Below are 22,805 nucleotides of genomic sequence, written 5' to 3'. Positions count from 1 at the left end.
ATTAAATTAATCTCCAACTATTTTGATAATCGATTAAATCGGCTTGAGTCATTTTTTAAGAAAAAAAAAAATCTAAATTCTTTGATTCCAGCTTCTTAAATGTGAATATGTTCTGGTTTCTTTCCTCCTCTGTGACACTAAACTCCAAACAACTAATTGAGAAAATAATCAACAGATTAATCTATTGAAAATAACGGTTAGTTGCAGCACTGATGATGTTCTCCAAATTAAAGCGAGACGTTGTTGATTCCTGTGTGTGCTTTACCTCGATCTCCCAGAGAGCCTTGGAGCTGGTGGCGGAGGTGGCGGACTGCCGCAGCGTGGTTCTGAGAAAGACGTGCTGCTGCTTCTTGTACTCGTCACAGGTCAGAAACTTCTCCTGCTCGGCGTGAAACAGCCTCACCACGTCTCCCTGACAGAGGACAAGAAGGGGGAAAACAAAACGTGAGACTGCCGCTGCAAGAGAGCTGCATGTTTGCTCTGAAGACTTGCAGAAAGACAAAAGAGTAAACAGATGGAAAAGACAACATTACCCCCTTCAGCACGTCTTCCCTGTAGTCGCTAAACTTCATGAACAAGGTGACCTTCCAGCTGGTGTTACAGTTAACAGCATTAACCTGCAGCACGAAGCATGAAGCAGAGAAAGAGGCAAACACAACATGACATCAACATTCGTATCATACACAAGTCACATGGAGTCTTCAACCAGTTTCTACCACAGTTTTGTGGTATGTTGGAGTATTTTATTTGACTACAGCTATACGTTTCTTTTTTTTCATACTTTATTTTTTCGAGGTTGTTTTCATATATGCAATTTACAGTTTGTAATTATAATAGTCTATAAACCAATTTTTTAAGTAGTTGAGCTTAGAGACGAACACAATAAGTACACTAGGGAAAACAACTCCAGCATTCAAAATTGAAATAAAATTAATAAAATAAATAAAATTAAAAAAAATAATAATAATAATAATAATAATAATAATAATAAAAAGAAAGAATAGAATAAAAAATGTAAAAAAAAGAAATTAATTAATAATATTAATTCAAAGAAAAGAAAGTAATAATAATAATAATAATAATACAAATAATACTAAAAAGAAAGAATAGAACAAAAAATAAAAAATAATAATAATAATAATAACAAAGAAAAGAAAATAATAACAATAATAATAATTAAAATAATACTAAAAAGAAAGAATAGAATATAAAAAAAAATAATAATAATAATAATATTAATACAAAGAAAAGAAAGTAATAATAATAATAATAATAAAAATAATAATAAAAAGAAACAATAGAATAAACAAAATGTAAAAAAAAAGTTTTTTAAATTAATAATATGAATACAAAGAAAAAAAATAATAATAATAAAAATAATAATAATAATAATAAATTAAATAAACAAATGAGTTAATAGAAAAGGGGGCGGGGCTAGGGGGGGTACACACATGCATCCGCCTTCACATGTCAGGTCACCTCCAGGCACATGTATATTTGCACGTGTGCTAACCCATGTAGCTATATTTTTCCTTCTGTCAGACTCTTCTCAAAAACATCCTCCATATTCCTGATTTTGTGAGTTCCCTTTTCCATAACTTTTACTTTTTGAATTAAACTTTTCCATTTTATAAAATCTGGGGGTTTAGTTGTTTTTCTAAATGTTTCAGTACTGATAGAAACAATATCAACATAGAGTCAGTTGAACATTTCACATCAACGCAGCTAAACGTCATCGCTTTCACTTTCCTTTTTGCTCGCGGAAGGATGTTACTCCTTTGGAAGTCCTCTGCACCCCCTTCATCATCATCATCATCATCATCATCATCATCATCATCCCTGATGGAGGACATGATGTTGTTCCTTGATCAGCCCAGATATTTGACTCTACCTGGCCGCCCCTCTCATCGTATTTTGACCGACCGGCTGTGCTTCTGTTTGATTAAGATCACTTGTATTTTTAAGTTTTAGTAGTATATGTTTGAATTTAATTTGGACGGATGTAGTGTATTTGGGCAGACTAATGGACATTATGGCACATGAAATGTATTTCTCTCCATCAGCTCAATTGTATGACATCATAAGGTTTGATTTATGTAAACAGAAATGACCACATTTGATCCGTAGTTTGAGATTTATCCAATAATTATCATTACTGTCAGTGTGTACTTTATTTTTATCATTTATTTCAATTTATTTTTTATAAAATATGGTGGGATAATCATTCACATTTGTGCTCTATTTGGATGTGCCTGTACACCTGTTGTTAATCCCAATAAATGATTCAGGCAAAAGAAAGAAGAGTCCCACCTCTTTGCAGCCGGGGTTGTCCAGCAGCTCGATGTTACTGGCATGAAGAGGCTGCCCTGCGTTCACCGGCATCAGCACCACCTTGTCTCCAACCACCACCTTGAACCCAAATAGACACAGTCACATCCTGGAACAGGTGGAGACGCCGGTTGGTAAACTTCCACAAGTGTTCAAATGGATTAAACAGGAAGTAAGAGTGTGTCCATGCGAGGGGCTTGTCTAAAGTCTGCAAACATCCCCTTATCTTAATAAAAAGGTGCAACAGCAACAGGCTGAGCTTCACATGAGAGAGAGGTGGAGTCGTTTATTCCTACCATGGTGAGCGGACATGAACGCAGCAAACAGAGATACGGCGACTGAGAAGTACACTGCCTGTCTTGCATGATGCATGCATGCTCTCTCTAACCCAATCTAAGAGATAATAGACTCTACACAGTATCTCATGTTAACCAGCCACATACATGTACAAGCACACTGTGGCTTCAGAGACGGGTGGCTCATCACACTCATTCCAACGCTGTGCTGATATCTAATAAAGCAGCATCAGTGACACACAGCAGATAGACAGTAACAACTGACTGGATGCTTTTAAAGCTCAACCTATGAGTCTAACATGCAATGGGAAGGCCGGTGCATCCATGCTCTTTTTACATGATGACCTCATAATGCACAAACACCATGCACAATCAAGAGCAATACCTTTAACCATAGGATGCTAAAGCCAAAGGGGGAAGGACACAAAATCAGAAATGTTACTGCATGGGACAAGGGGACACAGGACGAACAATGAACTGACTAGTGTACAGGATGAAACGGACTACTCGTAACAGAGAGAGGAAATGTTAGAAATGTGTGTGTGTGTGTGTGTGTGTGTGTGTGTGTGTGTCGCCACGTGGACGGAGACCTACGTTATCTCCTTCGCTGCGGAGCTTCCAGAAGGGCTGGATGTAGAACCAGGAGCCCTCATTCCCCGCCGTGTCCAGAGAAACACGCATGGCGTTCTTCTCCAGCAGAGCGGGGAGACGCTTGTTCACCGTCAGGTACTTGTTGCTCTTAATGTGCAGGAGCTGAGACGGAAGAAGAGTCAGAGTGTTTAGATACTGCAAGAGCAGCGGTGGAGGAAGTACTCAACTACTAATACCAGATTGTACTAATACTCCACTAAGAGTAACGTCCTGCTCCGGAAGTATGATCTGGAAAATGTAGTTAGAAGTATAAAAATGCCAAAATAATGGCCCCTGTGACTGTTTTACTATTATTTATTACATTATTATTACTCATGCAATAATGTGTGTTTATATAGGGCTGCAACTAATGATTATTTTCTCGATGAATCGATTGCTTGATTGGTTTGTAAAGATGAAGAAGAATCCCCTCCCAGTTACCCGGAGCCCAAAGTGACGCCTTCACAACGCTTTGTTTTGTCCAAAAATCTAAAAAGTATTAAAAATACATTTAAATTATCTAAATAATTAAAATGAAAAGCAGCAAATACTCCCATTTGACAAGCTGGGACTATGAAATTTCGACATTGACTCCACTAATCGTTTCAGCCCTACTTGTATATACTGTAAGATTTAATCTATGACAAAGCATCATATTTAATAAGACCGTCATGTGTTTTGTTTGCAAAAATCTTAATCTGTTACGTAACTAAGTTGCTGCTAAAGCTGTCAAGTACTTATTCAAAAATTTAAATATTGAATTTCCGGGTTAACATATTTAATTGTTTTTCCAAACGATATGAAATAAACATTCATCCAAACTCTTATTTGGTAAGATTTGGTAGCTCTGACAGGACGAGGACATGGTTGCAGATAAAAAATATAATATTAGTAAACTGAAGTCTCCGTCACTGATTCAGGAGGCGGCTCAACGAAATGATTTCCATCGCTGAGATGGAACAGATTTGTTTAAGCAAACGGAAGTTTCAAAACCACGGGTGTCAAACTCACACTAGTTCATACAATCCAATCTGATCTCAAGTGGGCCGGACCAGTAAAACCACTGCAGAATAAATAACAACACCTCCAACGTGTTCCCTTTCTGTTCACAATTAATGAACAAAATCCATTTACAAAAGAGATGAATGGTCGGCTGCGACTAAAAATGTATTTATCTTCTCCGTTCTCAGTTCTCCTTGAGTGTTTTTGTAAGTTTCATCGTGATGAGTCCAAGAGACATGCCAAATATATTATATCTCTTGACCACTGAAAGGTGCTGTGAACACACCAAGCACACTGGCTTCCCATTCACCTCCGTGGAGAAACAGGAACTGCTCCACTTCTCTTGGAAAACCGACACTCTGTGTCCACTTTTCTCCTTTTTGATAAAGACGTTTTCCACCGTATGTTTGACACCCCTGCTATAAACGATAAGGTGAAGGTGTGGGAGCCGTTACTGACGCTGCCAAATGAAACAGAACTGTATTACTCATGAGCTCTGCTGCTCCGTTGTATCTTTATTCTGTGTGAACTCTGCCTCCGGCCTCCGGCATACTGATTGATTTTCTGGGCAATCCCCCTAAAACTCGTCTGTGTGTTTTCTTTTTCTTGTCTTTCTTTTCACCCTTGACCCTCCTGCGGAAGAGGCATTCTCCTGTTTGGCCAACATTGCTGTCGACTGGCAGCTTTGGACTGTTCTCTGAAGTTCTAGATGTGAGTGCCCCGACTTTCTCTCTCTTATTTTGTGTCTTTATTTTATTGTAAATACAAAATTAAATAATCCAAAAAACAGAACAATATTTCCCTCTGAATTATAGTGGAATGAAAAGTAAATAGTCAAATTAAAGGGACTCTATGTAAGAATCAGAAATGTCTTGTTAACGGCGACACCTGTGTCCGTTAAGTCAACTAAAGTCAGCGTCCTGTTGCTGGCGCTTGTGCTCGCTCTACATAGACATGAAGGAGCATCGCTCAACACAGTGAGGAGACACACGTCAGCTAAAAGCACAATATCACTCTATATTTCAGCTGCTTGGCAGTAATGTTAGCTGACCAGACCAAGGTCTCTCCATGAATCAATGCTGATCCTAGTGTTGGCTTTTCCTGCCTCAGCCTCCCGACCGCGGCCGGAGGGAACGGGGGAGACGCCGGAGTTTTGGTCGGAGACGATAACGTTTCTCTCTGCGGAGCCCCGTCACTTCACAAGACACGGGAAACCTCTGTTGGTCTGGAGGAGCTGCAGCAGTTATTTCTGCACAAACGTCCACTGAACATTCACTAGATATTCTCAGAGCTAAACTAACTCTTCTGCAGTGTGGAGTGAGCAGCATACACGTGAGAGGTGGAGAGAGAGAGAGAGAGAGAGAGAACGAGCGCAGTGTGTGAGTGAAGGCAGGCAGAGGAGCAGAGGAGCAGAGTACAGCAGAGACTCCGGTCCTGGAGACCAAAGCTACGGTCTCCGCCGCGTCCTCCGACCGCGGCCAACACTGTTTAACAGACGGGCTTCACTAGAGACAACCAAGAGGTTTTGGTGCTTCACTATAGTTTGTGTTGGAGTCTGAGTCTGAACAGCGGAGACACACGCGAGACCATGAGACACCGACCAGCAATGATTTATACGTGTTAGAAGTTACAAACAGTCCCTTTAAGTGTCTTATTTTACTCAAGCACGGTACAGCACGTAAATGTAATTAATTACTTCCCACCGCTGTGTAGAGAAAGAGAAGATGAACTTCAAAGTAGAGGTCGCCTCGAGGTAACTTTGTGTTTGATTCAAAGGAGTTGGTTTATTATTTTATTTAACGAGGCCTCAGTTGAAGAAGTGTGTGTTTATTACCACACAACACATTTCCTGGGGCTAAATCATACCAGTGTTTTAAGTCGACCTGTTTACTGAAGGAACAATGGCGACTACCTTGATCGCATTTTGCAACAGCGGTTTAATATGTTGTTGCTTTTCTCAGTTCAACCCCTAAAACAAGACTGAAACCAAACACTAGCATTGTGGACTTCTCCTACATTGAATGAGGTAATCACCGAGCAGAGTCACACCGCCTCGGTAAACAAGAAAACCTAAACAAGGCTCCGGCCTCAGGACAATGTGACGCCACAGGTGTTTGCTGAAGAGATGAGCTGTACCTGGATGACTTTACTGTATTTCACAACTTCTCCGAGGAGCTTCTTGCTCTCCGACTCGTTCTGCTTCTGCTCCAGCTCCGCCGCATGCTGAGTAATGACACAGAGATTAGAATAATAATGCTTTGAGCTGCCAAATGGAAATGGAAGATCGACCTGCAGATTGTGATAAACAGTTACCTGTAACTTCTTAAACAGGTCTCCCTGTGTGTTGTTGTTTCCTTGTTTTCCCTGTTTGGCCTTCCAGAACTGCTTCTGGGCCGAGTATCTGTTCATGGGACACACCTTGAAGAGGCAATCTGGAGAAGAGGAGGAGGAGGAGAAGCATTCAGGCACACGGGAGTCGCTCTCTGGGAGTCAGGTTAAGTGCAGCTCGAGGGTCTTCATGTGGTGAAACAGCATTTTTTGAGGTGAAATGGTTATTTACCGGCCAGAGGCCTGTAGACTCAAACACATACAAGCTTCTCTAAAAAAACACAATGTTGGTGTTGTGTGAAACAACATTGAGCGTAAAAACAGCTGGTCAGCCCTGACAGTGTGTGTTTTTGTGTGTTTGTGGATGTAACCTCGAAACTGGTGTGACGAGTATATTCCTACACACCTCTGAACTTTTTGGGTGGGTTGGCCAGGTCTCCAGCATCAGGCTGGACCACGCACCTGTCATCCACAAGCCTGCAGAGAAGAGGACAACATTAGAACCAAATCAGCATCATTTCTTCATATTTTAACTTTTATTCAAAGCACTCGCCTTAAAAACAAAGATTTGCATAACACACACACACACACACACACACACACACACACACACACACACACACACACACACACACACACACACACACACACACCGTAGTCTAAGTGTGGGATCACAGTCAAATGCAAATACACAAAGCCACGTCTCAGACTACTATTAAATACACATAAACACTATTTTAATTTAAATATCACACTGTATCGCCAGACTCTTTCCAATAACACACAGCCCTACTATCAAAACTAATCATTTGAATATGCGGTTCAAACCACCGGGCTCGCTCTACGCTTGATCGGCCGCCTGCAGGATGAAAAGCTCAACTGGCAACACGAGAAAGAGTGACGGCTCTGTTCAGCATCATATCATCTCCTGAGAGCTCTCCCAGTAATCTGGACTGATGCTCTGAACCTTTCTGGACAGAGTTCATCTAATTTAACGTCACTCTGATCTCAGGGGGATCGGGGGGGGGTCTGCTCAGTGTAGAGGTTGTATAGAGAAAGATAAACCAGATAGTAACAGATACAAACACTCATTCATCCCCTCAACATTACCATGCTCAATGCATGGAACAGGATGTAGTGTGATGATGTTCAAGCTGACATCTTATGATGATGATGTTGTTGTTTGTACCGATTCTCGTTTCTTGTTTCCTTCAGGTAGTCATCATTGTACGGTTTTGTTTTCTATCGCTGTTGTGACGATTATGCTTGTTCACTGATGTAGTGCTGCTATTTTTACCTCCGCCAAGGCCGAAGGGAGGAGGGGGGGCAGCGACGTACATGAAACCTGCCTTGGCTTCTAGTTACTGTGTGATTTCATGTCGTATTTATGTTTTATGTCGCACTTTACGCTGCAAACCAAACTGCCCTTCAGGGACAAATCAAATGGAACTTGAAAGATAAAGCATGGTAAAATGTTATCCAAGTTTCTGTGGCTTTCACATTGATAGAGAATATATTTAATTATACATTAAAAACTAGGTATAAACTAATGAAGACTGAGCTTCTCTGTCATGTCCGCTGTAGGTTACTAGAGCTTGTACAGGCGGCGGCCACCAGAGGAAACCATGTGGTTTCTGTGTGCCGGGTTGATTAGAGGACACTCCGGGGGTGTCGTCCGGTTAATAACTGCCGTGTTGCCCACATCCCGAGCCTTTTATTTGCTGTTTTACACACTTGAGATGTTTCATTGACAGATTTAGTGATGCAGAGCAGGTCAGAGAGACTGACACATCTGACTGACAGTTATACTGAGGAAGCTGATGACAGATATCGAGAGTAAACACCAGCGCTGACACGCCTGAATGAATGTTACAAAAGAGCATTAGGTAAACACTGAACCTGTGCCAAGCGTGCACGTGGTTGGTATCCATTCATATAGCAAATTTCCTTACTCGATGCCCGAACCACCTCAGCTGGCTCTTTTCAACACAAAGGAGCAGCGTCTCTACTCCGAGTCCCTCACAGAGGACTGAGCTTCTCACCCTATCTCTAAGGGAGACGCCCGTCACCCTCCTGTGGAAACCCATTTCGGCCGCTTGTACCCGCGATCTAGTTCTTTGGGTCCTGACCCAGCCCTCATGACCAGAGGTGAGAGGAGGAACGAAGACTGACCGATAGATCGAGAGGCAATCCACCGGTTTCCTGCTGAGAACTACTGAGAACAAATATTTTGAGTAATTTTTTAAGAAAAAAAAGTTTAAATTCTGATTCCAGTTTATTAAATGTGAATATTTTCTGGTTTCTTTCCTCCTCTATGACAGTAAACTGAATATCTCTGAGTTGTGGACAAAACAAGGCATTTGAGGACGTCGTCTTTTCACCATTTTTTAAACCAAAGAACTTATCAGTTAACAAAAATAATCTACAGATTAATCGATAATGGAAATAATCGTTGGTTGCAACCATAGAATATCTAACCCTGGTTGTGAAATGGCTTTCTGAAAAACGTGTTAAACAAGATGAACTTCAGCCACCTGCAATATGTTAGTAGTCGACATGGAGCAGACTGAGGGTGAAGGTGCTCGTATGAGCTGTGATGGCAAAGGGCCCGTTATAAAGTGGAATTGGAGGAGTGAAAGCAGGCGAAACAATAGAGACGGAAGGTCTGGGCTTGTCTGGGCTTCGCACATGTGAGAAAAGTAAATTTAGGAAAATGACTGAAGTAGACTGGTTGTTCCTGTCAGTAAATTTGGTTTAAACAGACCTCAACTGCCTGAAGCTCCTTGCTTGAAGTCCCGACTTTTCTTTCGTAACGTGGTGATGTCACCAAGTAACACATTTGCATAATACCTGCCTAGCGGCTAGTTTGGCACGCCCTCAAACAAAGCTAGTTAGAGCGGAGCTGGAGCGGAGTCCGAAGAGTTTGATTTGGTTGACCAAATTTTTACTTTTGGGTAAAAGTAAAATGTTTTTTGAACATTAAAAGGGACTGTCTGTAACTTCTTACACGTATAAATCATTGCGGGTCGGTGTCCCGTGCGCGCTCGCGTGTGTCAGACTCAGACCCCAACACAAACTCCAGTGAAGCACCAAATCTAGTGAAGCCCGTCTGTTAAACAGTGTTGGCCGCGGTCGGAGGACGCGGGGGAGACCGTAGCTTTGGTCTCCAGGACCGGAGTCTCTGCTGTACTCTGCTCCTCTGCTCCTCTGCTGCCTTCACTCACACACCACGCTCCTTCTCTCTCTCTCTCTCTCTCTCTCCACCTCTCACGTGCATGCTGCTCACTCCACACTGCAGAAGAGTTAGTTTAGCTCTGAGAATATCTAGTGAATGTTCAGTGGACGTTTGTGCAGAAATAACTGCTGCAGCTCCTCCAGACCAACAGAGGTTTCCCGTGTCTTGTGAAGTGACGGGGCTCCGCAGAGAGAAACGTTATCGCCTCCGACCAAAACTCCGGCGTCTCCCCCGTTCCCTCCGGCCGCGGTCGGGAGGCTGAGGCGGGAAAAGCCAACACTAGGATCAGCATTGATTCATGGAGAGACCTTGGTCTGGTCAGCTAACATTACTGCCAAGCAGCTGAAATATAGAGTGATATTGTGCTTTTAGCTGACGTGTGTCTCCTCACTGTGTTGAGCGATGCTCCTTCATGTCTATGTAGAGCGAGCACAAGCGCCAGCAACAGGACGCTGACTATCGTTGACTTAACGGCCACAGGTGAAGCTGTTAACAAGACATTTCTGATTCTTACGTAGAGTCCCTTTAAAGCATGTAAACATGTTGTAGTAGAAACCCATTAATAGGTCCTCTTTAAGACTTCATTTAGTCGTGGAGGAACTCTAATCCTCTTTCAGGGAGTCGGTTTAGATAAGGAAGCAAATGTGAGATAATCTGGTGTAAAAGTAGACTTTAGTTGAGAGCTAGTTCAGCTAATTCATGCATGGAAAACCAGTTCTCTGAGGTCAAGGGTCACGGTGTTGGAGGAAGTGTTCTTGTGTGTTGTTTAGGACATATAGTGTTTGTAGGTTGTTTTACAGTCACAGTTGGTTTTATACCAGATAGATGTTGTAACTTCAACCTGCTGGAATATACTCTATGACACCAGCTATTTCTACATCAAAGACTCCATATCATCCCATTCCCTTTATCCCATTTGCAGCACAAGGCCGAGGTGCACAAGCACATCCATTCATCCCGTCCACTGAGGAGAAACATAATGCAGCACACACAATTCCTCCGATTCATACAAAAGCTGGCAGCCCCCGCTGAAGTGAGCGGAGCCATTTCCTATTTATGCCACGGCACTCGATCAGACTGTCAATCCACACCCAGGCCGTGTACTATTTCCTCAGACTCTGTATCACAGTTACATCTAAATGAGACACAATAGAGCCCAACAGGAAGCAGAATCGAGTGCTAAATGGTTAAACAGGAAGGCTGTTTGGAAAAGTCCCTCGAGCTCCTAAATAAGTAACCTTAGAGTTGGCAGAGAGCCGGGCTTTAGGTCAAACAGCCAGCCCAGCGTTGTGAAGAATTTGCTCTGTAACCGAGTTAAACATGAACCAGCGATTACAGGACACTAATTTTAGCTCCGCTGCCTGCGTTGAGAGGACTGAGACAACAATGCAGAGAACCATACAGCGTGTGAAATGCAGAGCAGCAGGTCGGATGTGTTTGTTCTGTCGAGTGTTTTCTTAAAAGTCAACAGAAGAATGACTCATCTGGAAGAAAAGTGTGAAAGATTATTGCCTGTTATTGCAGGTTTCAACGTGCTGGCAGAGCAGCGCAGTAATCTCATTGAGTCATGCACTTCCTCATTAAACGTATCCTGTCATTATTTCACTATCGTATGGAACATGTAATCAATGTGGAAATAATGAGGTTCAAAAACACTTAAATAACAGATACAGGGTTATTTTATCTTTGTCTTAAAATGTAATGTATGATCTACAGGTCCACAATAAAGTGAAATGATTGATTAGTTTTTTAAACTAATACCTCCACAGAGCTTTTAGAAAGGTGCAGAATAAAAGTATGACTGTTCCTGAAAAAAATGATTATGACTGTGAATTAATCATTTTAAAAATGTTGGCGGGTCCAAAATGAATGTTTTGTTTATCTCTGTGGAAGATATCTGACATTCGGTTCCCACTTTTAACAAGGCCTGTGAGCCAATCAAAAACAACGTTTGTATCACATGGTATCTCTGTGTCGTCAGTTAGTGTGGAACAAAAACAGACAAATGGTCGAGATTGACCGTAAGTGCCTGGCAACGACTTGTTGTGAAGTAAATGCAATGGAACGTGGGAGGGAGAATACGACGTCTAGTGGCTGAATGTTATCAATAGCACCTTTAAAGCAGACTTGCCAACCCTCCCGATTTTCCCGAGGTCACAATTATCCCAATTTATGGCAATTTTTCACACCTGTTTTTTCCTCTTCGTTATCTCAACATGTTCCTGGCGCTGTACAGCATGTATGAGCTCTACTGTTTCCACCCAGACGGCAACAGAGCTACACCAAATGTCTCTACCCGGTGGAGGAGAGCTGCTCACGACACCGCGGTGCGGTTTGTGTTGTGTCTGAAGGACCTTAAAGCTGCAGTAGTCAGTATATTTTTGGCATCATTGGGCAAAAATCCCATAATAACCTTTCAGCATATTGTAATTCAAGTGCTCTGAGAGAAAACTAGACTTCCACTCCTCCTCATGGCTCTGTTTTCAGGCTTTAGAACATCTAGCCCGTGACGGGAGACTTTGACCAATCACAGGTCATTTCAGAGAGACGGTGTTCCTATCGAGCGTTCCTATTGGCTGTGCTCCGGTCATGTGACTGGTACTTGGCGTTCCTTCAGCAGATTTCACAATGGCGGCGGCGTCACAAACGTTCTCACTTTCCAGCTAAACCGTGCACTACAAGATGATCCTGAGAACATCTGAGGAGAGAAATAGACATTAACGTAACAGAATATTGATTCATATTTGATCTGCGCTGCCTAGTTTCACCGTTTAGTCGAAGTTCAGAGTGATTGACAGCCGGCTCTCATAAACGGCAGCTGGACAGCAGACCTCAGATCAGCTCTGACTGCTTGTTTTCCTCCGGTCTGTGAAATCTTGCAGATGCCGTTAGGAGCACCGGAGGACACCGGAGGACACCGGAGGACACCGGAGGACACAGGTTACCTGTCTCATGTACTACTGTCATGATATAGCGACCGTTTTATAAAAACAACTTTTTTAAATCATATTTGCTCCATTCTCACCTACTGCAGCTTTAAGTGAGAGAGAGAAGAAGATGGAAATGGAGAGAACTAGGAGAAAGAAAAACTCAAGCAGGGACAAAAAAATGAATGAATGAATGAATGCAAAGTGATGAATATTAGTCTAGTTTATACCAGAGATTCACAAGTTCACACCAGAGGAAAGAATTATTTAAGTTTTCTTTCCTGAGAAATGAAAGTAAAATTAAAAGTAGGCCTATTTAACAAACAATGCTGTTGCATTGTACTTATTATTTTGTTATTTTCATTCTTTAAAAGTTAACAGAATGCAGGAACCAAAATCTGAAACTCTAATTCTTCTGGGGGAGGAATCAAGGTTAGCAAGTCTGCTTTAAAAGATCTCCAAAATGAGGCTTTCTGATAATCCAAAATGTGAGACGGCACAAAATCCAAGAGGTCGAGGTCACGCATGGATCTAGATCAGCCGAATTATCTTATAAAAACTCAAAGGTCGTTTGGCTTTTCAGTGTTTGCAATGTAAGGTTTGTGTGTGTGTGTGTGTGTGTGTGTAACTCGCAGATTTAATGTTATCCAAAGCAAACAAGGGCATGAGCAGCCTTGTGTAGCCGAGGTTACATTACTGCTGACTGGCACAAACCACATGAGTTATTCAATCACTGATAAGAGTTTCACTGCTTTGCTTCACGACGAGAGCTGTGAACAATCGCCGCTGTGCACTTATGCTTTTTTGGTAACGTACAGCCCAGCTGAGTGCTGCTTATTGGCTCAGGGCAGGCAGCTACAGTTCAAGGAGCGTTTCAGCAAAAGGAAGGCCGGCTGGCCGGCTGGCTGTGTGCACTCCTGCAGATAATGAGACAGGTTGCGCACAAACAAGTTGTAAGTCAAGGTGCAAAACATGTTTTAGCTGCCATCTGCTCCAAGACCTCCGATTGTTTTAATACTCCACAGCATTAAAGAAGAGTTTAACATCAGAATATGCCAGCTGTTGTTTTGCAAGAACGTAAGGGAGAAAAGGAAAGAGAGAGAGAGAGAGAGTGAGAGAGAGAGAGAGAGAGAGAGGCGAGGTGAAAAGGGAGAGGAGGTGGGTGGGGCACGCTCATTCCTCAGGTCGATCTTTTCACGCTCGTTCTGCAGGCTTCGGAGGCCGGAGTGCACCTGGAACCACCGAGGTATTTCACCTCAGCTCAGCTCAGCTCAGGAGGAACTACAGACAAACAAATGGCCGCTGGCATTTTTTCACACTGCTGTGTGGAGAGTGACACAACGAAAAGCAGTTTCCAACACACACACACACACACACACACACACACACACACACACACACACACACACACACACACACACACACACACACACACACACACACACAGCCTCAAATATGAAGTCAGACTGACAACTGACAGCTAAGAAAAATAAAACTCATGTCACCCTTTAAAGCAGTGGTTCCCAAAGTCTCCATGGTTGAAATGAAGCAGTGTTCCCTATGAACTGAATATGTTTATGAGCAGTCAGCAATTATTAGACTTCAGAGTATTTCAGGTTAGTAAAAAGTCTGACAAATTTAATATAAATGTTACACTTTCTTTTCTTCTTTCCTGTCCCGTGACTTATCTTGTGGGCCCTTAGATTTATCTTATGACCCACCGAAGGGGTCCTGACCAAGCCCCCAGGAAGAGCGCCGGTCGTCGATCCCGACTTTCGTAGTGGCTAAACGGCGGTACTGCAACTTCCGTGTCCGTCACGTGATGCCATTGGGCCCAAAAAGACTTTTCCCCATAGACTTACATTGGGAAAGAGACGTCTGTAACTCAGAGGATAATTTTTTTTGGGTGAATCAACTCCCCAGTAGGAACACTCTAATAGTCCTTATTTAAATCATTACGTTTTTAAAGTTGTAAAACTCACTAACAGCTGATCCCAGAGTTATTTCCCTTCCTCCGTTCATGTGAGTGAGACCCAGACCGAGGCTGGAGCGCAAAGCCGTGACAACGGCGTGACGTTAGGACCCCGTGAACCGAGTCATGTGACCGAGCGGACGCTTACTGCGCATGTTTCACGTGCCGGAGATCCGGCTACTTTTCCCAGACGGAAGTGGAGCCATTTAGGCTTCATGCTCTACTGAGCAGCTTTCACAGGAAGGAACGGAGCCCCGCCTCCAACGCTGGATCCAGTTCTCTTTATACATCCATGGTCCCAACCCACAGGTTGGTCACCAATGCTTTAAATTAGGGATGCTAATTTTGAAAAATTGTCTTAACCAATAACCGACCCTCATTAACCGATTATTAACCGTTAATCGACAAGATTTGTGCCTCGCGCCAGCTGCAGGAGCACACCAGATATTGGTTGACGGGAGTCCCCAGTTGACCGTCCGGGAGCGTTAACTTAGCAGCTACGATGCTGCGTGTAGTGTCGCGGACATGCAGCCACTTTCCCAGTAAAAGTCTCCACCGCACATTTAGTTCAGTTTAGCAGGTTGTCAGCTGTGTGTCTGCCCGGCGGAACGTTAGCGAGTGGCCAACAGACCGTGTGTGTGTGTGTTGGTGGTGAGTGTGAGGTTGTTGGTGGCGTTCTAGCTGTGAACGTAGGTGTAGCAGTGTGTGGACAGTTTATTTGTCGGTGAATAAATGCTACGAAACTACAACTCCTCCGCTCAAGCTAGCTGGAGAGACCGACAATGCTTAATGTCGTTTAAACGGTTAATTATGGACATCCCTACTTTAAATGACTGAATCTGGCAGGAAATGTCAAATCACTCTCTCCCACATGATCAAAATGTGAGTCAAATCTCTTCTAAACTTGGCTTCTATTCTATATTACACAATGTGGAAGATCACAAGGACACCTCAAAGCGTAGTCTCGTAGTTATTTCTGCACAAACGTCCACTGAACATTCACTAGATATTCTCAGAGCTAAACTAACTCTTCTGCAGTGTGGAGTGAGCAGCATGCACGTGAGAGGTGGAGAGAGAGAGAGAGAAGGAGCGTGGTGTGTGAGTGAAGGCAGGCAGAGGAGCAGAGGAGCAGAGGAGCAGAGACTCCGGTCCTGGAGACCAAAGCTACGGTCTCCCCCGCGTCCTCCGACCAGACGGGCTTCACTAGATACAACCAAGAGGTTTTGGTGCTTCACTGTAGTTTGTGTTGGAGTCTGAGTCTGAACAGCAGAGACACACGCGAGCGCGCATATACGAACGTGCATGGGATCCCGACCCGGTAGATTTATACGCTTAAAAAGTTACAAACAGTCCCTTAAAAAGGAACCATAATTTTACCATATTTTGCTGGGGACCCCCCTCACACCTCCTCACGTCCCCCTCTGGGTCCCCGGGCCCTACTTTGGGGAACCCCAGCAAACAGTAACCATTCTAGCACTTGTCTACCTGGGTTAACTTCACACTCTGCTGCTGCTTTGCATTCCTGTTACATTTGCATGAACGTGAAGAGTTTCCTGAGAGCAGCAGCAGCAGAGAGGAGGCCTTCTTCTCCTTCTTGGCCACAAGTCGCACTTTAACTTTCTCACTTTACGCATGAAGATAGAAAGAGAAGCAGGAGATGTAAAGTGAAAGTGTGAGTGTTAATCCATGTGTAGTGAGTAGAAAGTTGAGAGCAACATTACCCCAGAGTGCTGATGAAGCCATTCACTGAGCCTTCTGCGTAAAGAGACACAATGTCTCCGTTGTGGAGGAAACTGGACCTGTCGGACATTATTACTCAATGTGCGTTTCCTTTCAGATGTTCTCCATTTAGAAAGCGACAGACTTTCTTCTTCTCTTCGGGTGAAGTAATAGTCCTCACGTTACAGCAGCTCCTCCAGATCAGCAGCAGTCCTCACATTCACCTCCATTCTTCCAGCTGCGCATGGCACAAACACACAAAGTCACAAAGTCCACTCAGGAAATCAAGTGAAAGCGCAAAAACACTAAAAACTGATGTTGATTTGTTTCTTTGTGAAGGTTTCCAGCGTTCAGTGTTTGGTTGTGAGACTTGTTCAACTTCTTCCTGTATGTCAGACAGACTGGAGCTGCTCGTCTTCTCATCAGGCTCAGTGGGAGGAGACTGCTGCTGTCAGACTCTGACTCAGTTCCGTTCACTGACAGGCTCGGTGTTTTGATTCACAGCAGATTAAAGAGGTACTTTTAGAGGAAAATAAAACCTGCAGCTGCACTGGTGTTGTTCTGGAGGATCAACATGTATCATAAAGTCAGATTAAAGCTGCAGCAGTCAGTATGTTTTTGGCATCATTGGGCAAAAGATTGCATAATATCCTTTCAGCATATTGTAATTCAAGTGTTCTGAGAGAAAACTAGACTTCTGCTCCTCCTCATGGCTCTGTTTTCAGGCTTTAGAACATCTAGCCCGTGACGGGAGACTTTGACCAATCACAGGTCATTTCAGAGAGAGAGAGTGTTCCTATTGGCTGCGCTCCGGCTGGTGGGCGGTGCTTGGTATTTCCTTAAAGGTCCCATATTGTAAAAAGTACCTAAATAAATATCTTTTATATTATAAAGCAGGTTTAAGTGCTTTATAAATACTGTTAAACTATCAAAACGCTCAATATACGGAGAAATACACACAGCCCGTATTCAGTAATTGTGCGTTTGAAACAAGCCGTTAGGATTTTTGTCCATTTATGATGTCACAAATATACAATATATAGATCATCACACGGTTTTAAACATAAAAATTCTAAATGTGTCCCAGTTTATTTCCTGTTGAAGTGTATATAAATAACATCAGCTGACAGGAAGTAAACATGGACCCAAACTGTTGCCTAGCAACGCAATTCCGGGTTAGGGTTAGGGTTAGTTAATAGTTAGTTAATGAGCACGATATGGGACCTTTAAAGGCAGGGTTGTCGATGTTCTCCAGTCTACACTATCTGTTATATTGGTTGAAATGTTCTTTCCCCCCCGACAGCGATCCATTACTGATGAGCTCTGAAAAAGGAGCTGAAAAGAGCCGTCATCTGTAGCTGCTGTAATCCTGTAAAAACGTCTACCAATCACTGCCTCGAGGTCCACTTAGAAAGAACCAATCAGATGCCTCCCTGCTCGTACTCTACCCTTGACGTGCACCAGCCTGAACTCAAAGTGCGCCGCCGCCGCCGCCGCCGCCACTTTTTCCGAAACTCTTCACACATTCAGCACAACAGATCTCAATGTGGCCTAAACTGTGGATCACTTTTCACTTTCACAAGAACTGTTTTACCAAATCTCTGTGTGTTTACTGTAAACTCTATTTTACACATGTTTGAATATTATTATAAACAGTGTTAGTGTTTGAGTATTAGGGCCACATTGAGGAAAAATAATAAATCTGAGATTTAGAGAATAAAGTCATAATATTATAAAGTAGTAATTTTACGTGTTATTTTCTTTTTTTCTTGTTAAATTATGACTTTATTCTGGAAACCTCCAATTCTTTTTCTCATAATGTGGCCCTAATACTCCGTAGTACATTATCTCTTTGGCCCTCACTGCATTAGACTTAAATACTATATAGTTGGACTATAAACTGTGTTACCTTCATCACAATGATCACATGTTTTGCAACTCCAGATTTATATTTTTATTTTTTTTGCCTAAAATGTCTCTTGATAGTAAAGGTTGCTGACCCCTGGTCCAGGTGAATAGGGTAAAACATTAATAGATATCACCATGAAACTTCCCCAGTTGATTACTTACATTAAGACAATTATTTTTTGTGTATTATAAGTTTTCAGAAAATGTATGTTTAAATATGCAAATGAGGCATTGTCTTATCATCAAATATGCGCTAATTTGAAAACATTTCCAGAACAGAAATCTGAACGTCGGATGAAGCATCAGAAGAGTCAAAGGTCACTCAGAAAACACTGTCAACAGCCATAAAAGAAAAACAAGTTTCACCATTCTTTTAGGAATATAATGTTCTATAAATCATGCTCTGAATTATGAACAAACCCGTCTGTAAAAACCTTCAGGAGAATATGGAGGAATGAAAGTGGAAAGTATGTAAGAGCTAATGAAGTGGAGATTTCTGGCTCAGAGTCATCGGGGGGATCTCTTGTTGGGTCTCTAAATTATAGAGTATACGGTCTAGACCTGCTCTATATGAAAAAGCATCTTGAGATAACTTCTGTTATGATTTGACGCAATGTAAAAAATAAATTGAATTGCATTTTTTTTGAGAAAACGGCCTTTAAAGATCAGCTATGTGTTGAGTTTTGAAGACACTACAGCGAAACAGAGTAAAACATTTTAACTAATATATATCATCAGGACACTTCCCCAGGTGAATACTGACATTAAGGCAATTCTTTTTTTGTATTACAAGTTATCTGAAATGTTATGTTTGTTTAAATATGCAAATGAGGAATTATCTACATATGCAAATAGACAAAGTAGTAAAATAAACAGCTAAATGTGTATTTTGGATGTTTTCTTTCTTCTAGTCTGAAAGAAGACGTGTTATGGAAGCAAAAGTTGACCAGTGCATGAAAAACTATGTTTTTGCCTTGAATGTAAATAACACATGACTGTAAATTGGACTGCACATTGCTACATTCATCTAAAATTAATAGAAATAAACTTGCATGAATCACTAACAGGGACGTACAAGACTGAGCACCTGTTTTCATTCCTTGATGAAGCAGTTTGTAACGTTGTTAAGAAAAGTGCTATACAAATAAAGTTTTTTATTATTATTATTATTATTATTATTATTATTATTATTATTATTTTGTCACTTTAAGCATATTTTTCTGCTAATATTTGCAAGATGTAATGTAAATGTTCTATGTAAAATATTTGTGAATAATGCTCTTTTTCGTAAATAAAAATATTATTAAAAAAAAAATGAAAGAAGAACAAATCGTTGCAAACAAATTATTTAAATAATAATTGTATTATAATATTAAAAAACATGAAACAATAGGCTACAGTAGGCTAAATGAGATAAGATGAAATACATATCAGCAAAATTGACCAGTGCATGAAAAACTATGTTTTTGCTGTAGTTTATCGCTTTAAATATACATAACACATGACTGTAAATTGGACTGCAAATTTTCTAAATTAATAAATATTAAAATTGCATAAATTGCTAACGGGGACGTACAAGACTGAGCACCTGTTTACATTCCTTGATGACCTCTATAAGAGGAGGAAAGAAGACAAGAGCAGCAGAATCTCAGGATGTGCCACTTTTCCTTCCACCTTGCTCTCCATCCCTCAGCCCCCCCAACAGGGGAATTCTGTTCCTGAATGAAGGTGGAAAGTTTCTGACCGCCAGCCAGCCGGCAGCCACATGATCAGGTGTCTCTCTTTGGCACAATGAATGCTGGACGTCTGGACGTCTCTGCAGAAGACTGCCAGGGATGGATCATGCATGTAAACATCTGGACAGGTGTATTGCAAGAGAAGACATGAGGTGTGATGTGGTTGAGAAATTGTGGCCAAATGTAGAAGACATGGTTTACTACACTGTTGTATTTCTATATCTTGTGTAGTATTGCATTAATTTAGTTTCATTTTGTGCCCTTTTTTGTTGTAAAGGAATCTTTTTTTTTGCTAAATAAATAGATAATGAGTGACAAAATGTTACTGTGTCACTGTCACGATTAAAAAACGTTTATACATGTAAAAACGTACATACAGTCCCTTTAAGTCGGGGTTTGAATGCAGTACTTTTACCTTTAACTGAGTATATTTATATTGTTGTACTGAATAATCCTTCCACCACTAACAATAACTATATAATGGGTATTACAATTATGTTGATAGTGGTGGGGATGTTTCTGTGGAAAATTTGATAGATTTTGAAAGTGTTTTTTCTTTGAGCCACAAAACATACTGAATGTGTGATAATCATGGCACACAGATGTGACAACATCTGGAGGAAAGTATCAACATTAATCTAGTTTTATCCTCTGAGATATCTAAATCATTTTAAAACTCTGAAGGGCAGAAGGTGGTCTCAATAGGTGGTTTTGAACATGTTCATGTAGAACCTGTATTGACCCACCAGGCGCCGCCAGAGATCCAGACTCAACATCATCCAGATGATCCCACCCTCTGACTTCTATCTCCCTCTAGTGCTCACTTCACTTCACTTCTCTGAGTCAGCAGCTGATTCTGCTGCTTCTCTCCTGACTTTGTCTGTGTGTGTTAAATACAAACAAATGGACCAGAAAAGGTTATTTCATACTAGTACCAACGAATGGTTCCTCTGTCATACACACAGTCACACACATTAAAAATCTATACGGCCCCAAAAAATACCACTAAACACTGATAGATTCCAGAGAGATTATAGACCACAAGAATTAAATTTATTTAAAATGAACACCATAGGTATAGTGGAACCAGAGGAGGTGATAACTCAGAGAAGCAGAAAGAGGTGTTATAGCCTGTAGTCTCTTCCATCACACATTACTGCTGATGACCTTTTATGATGTAAAATCATTTATTGTTGCCACATAAACCGGGAAGTAACATCTTTACAGCCTCCATATGCGTAATAGTCATTTTGGCAGAATGCCTCTAACAGATTATAGTTCTGGACTTTATAGTTCTATTTTTATTATGTATGATGAGAGAAAAAATAAAGCAAAATTATTATTAGCTTAATTGGCATAACCGCACATAATTGATCTATATTGTATTTTATTTGCATTTTATTACATTTTATTATTATTATTGTTTTACGGTATTTTTTGTTGTTGTGAAGCAGTTTGTAACGTTGTTAAGTGCTATACAAATAAAGATTATTATTATTATATATTTTTTTCTTGCTGTGAAGCAGTTTGCAACGTTGTTAAGAAAAGTGCTATACAAATATATTGTATTATTATTATTATTATTATTATTATTATTATTATTATTATTGTTATTATTTTGTCACTTTAAGCATATTTTCTGCTAATATTTGCAAGATATGTTTTACTTTGCAAATTTGAGGTAATTTATATATATATACATATATATATATATATATATGTATATATATACATATATATATATAAATATATATTGTCTGTATTTTAAGCTACTTTATACTTCTACTCCACTACATTTCAGAGGGAAAATTATGTACTTTACTTTTGTTTGAATTTTATTCAATTGCAATTTATTTATCTACATTGTATTTAAATCGTATTTTATAACATTTTATTATTATTATTGTTTTACGGTAAAAAAAATTCTCGTTGTGAAGCAGTTTGTAACGTTGTTAAGAAATGTGTTATACACAAAGTTTATTATTATTATTATTATTATTATTATTATTATTATTGTTATTATTATATATAATATATGTTATTATTTTTCTTATTGTGAAGCAGTTTGTAACATTGTTAAGAAAAATGCTATACAAATATAGTTTATTATTAATATGAATTAAAATTATTAATATTATTTTGTCACTTTAAGCATATTTTCTGCTAATATTTGCAAGATATGTTTTACTTGTAATAGAGTATGTAAAAGCAGTACTTCTTCCACTATGTCCTACCAAACTATAGGCTACAACTATCACTACTATAAATAGGCTATATGAAAGAAGACCAATGTTTTAATTGATTAATTTGTGGGGTTTTTATATTTAATTATGAATCATCATTTTCTGTGTAGATATATTATTAAACGTTATTTTGTCTAAGCATTGGTGGGGAGTGAACATTTTCTATGTCAAATATTTGTGAATAAAAAAAAAAAAAAGATAATTAAAAATTAAATTCGTAAATAAAAAATATTTTAAAAAAATGAAGAAAAAAAAACGTTGCAAACAAATTATTTAAACAATAATTTTATTATAATATTAAAAAAATGATTAAATAGGCTACAGTAAGCTAAATGAGATAAAATTAAATACATTTCGTCAATTAAATGTCAATAGTAAGAACCAGAAAAGACATTAAATAGGCTAAAAATAGTATGTAATAATATGGACATACTTCATGTTTTTTTTAATTATTATTTTATTTTTTAATATTTGGCATTTG

The 22,805-nt window shown here is 40.3% G+C and overlaps 1 protein-coding gene across 2 annotated transcripts in view; it reads right to left on the bottom strand.

Moving 5' to 3' along the window:
• Positions 1-16,943, bottom strand: part of itpr2 (inositol 1,4,5-trisphosphate receptor, type 2) — an 80,413-nt gene extending 63,470 nt beyond the window's left edge. The window contains exons 1-8 of one of the 2 annotated variants that reach the window (XM_037768240.1): positions 16,440-16,943; positions 6,991-7,061; positions 6,570-6,688; positions 6,393-6,479; positions 3,219-3,377; positions 2,311-2,409; positions 534-617; positions 266-412 (exon numbers count right to left, since the gene is read on the bottom strand). In XM_037768240.1, coding sequence (XP_037624168.1) covers positions 266-412; positions 534-617; positions 2,311-2,409; positions 3,219-3,377; positions 6,393-6,479; positions 6,570-6,688; positions 6,991-7,061; positions 16,440-16,528 — 855 coding nt within the window. In that variant the 5' untranslated portion in view covers positions 16,529-16,943. The remainder of the gene's footprint in view (positions 1-265; positions 413-533; positions 618-2,310; positions 2,410-3,218; positions 3,378-6,392; positions 6,480-6,569; positions 6,689-6,990; positions 7,062-16,439) is intronic. The other variant, XM_037768241.1, reaches the window with a different exon arrangement.
• Between the last annotated feature and the right edge of the window lie 5,862 nt (positions 16,944-22,805).

This window comes from Sebastes umbrosus, chromosome 4 (genome assembly GCF_015220745.1).
Source record: "Sebastes umbrosus isolate fSebUmb1 chromosome 4, fSebUmb1.pri, whole genome shotgun sequence".
Classification (NCBI taxonomy): Eukaryota; Metazoa; Chordata; class Actinopteri; order Perciformes; family Sebastidae; genus Sebastes; species Sebastes umbrosus.
The sequence above is the reverse complement of the archived record's forward strand: the minus strand, read 5'-3'. Positions and strand labels throughout refer to the sequence as shown.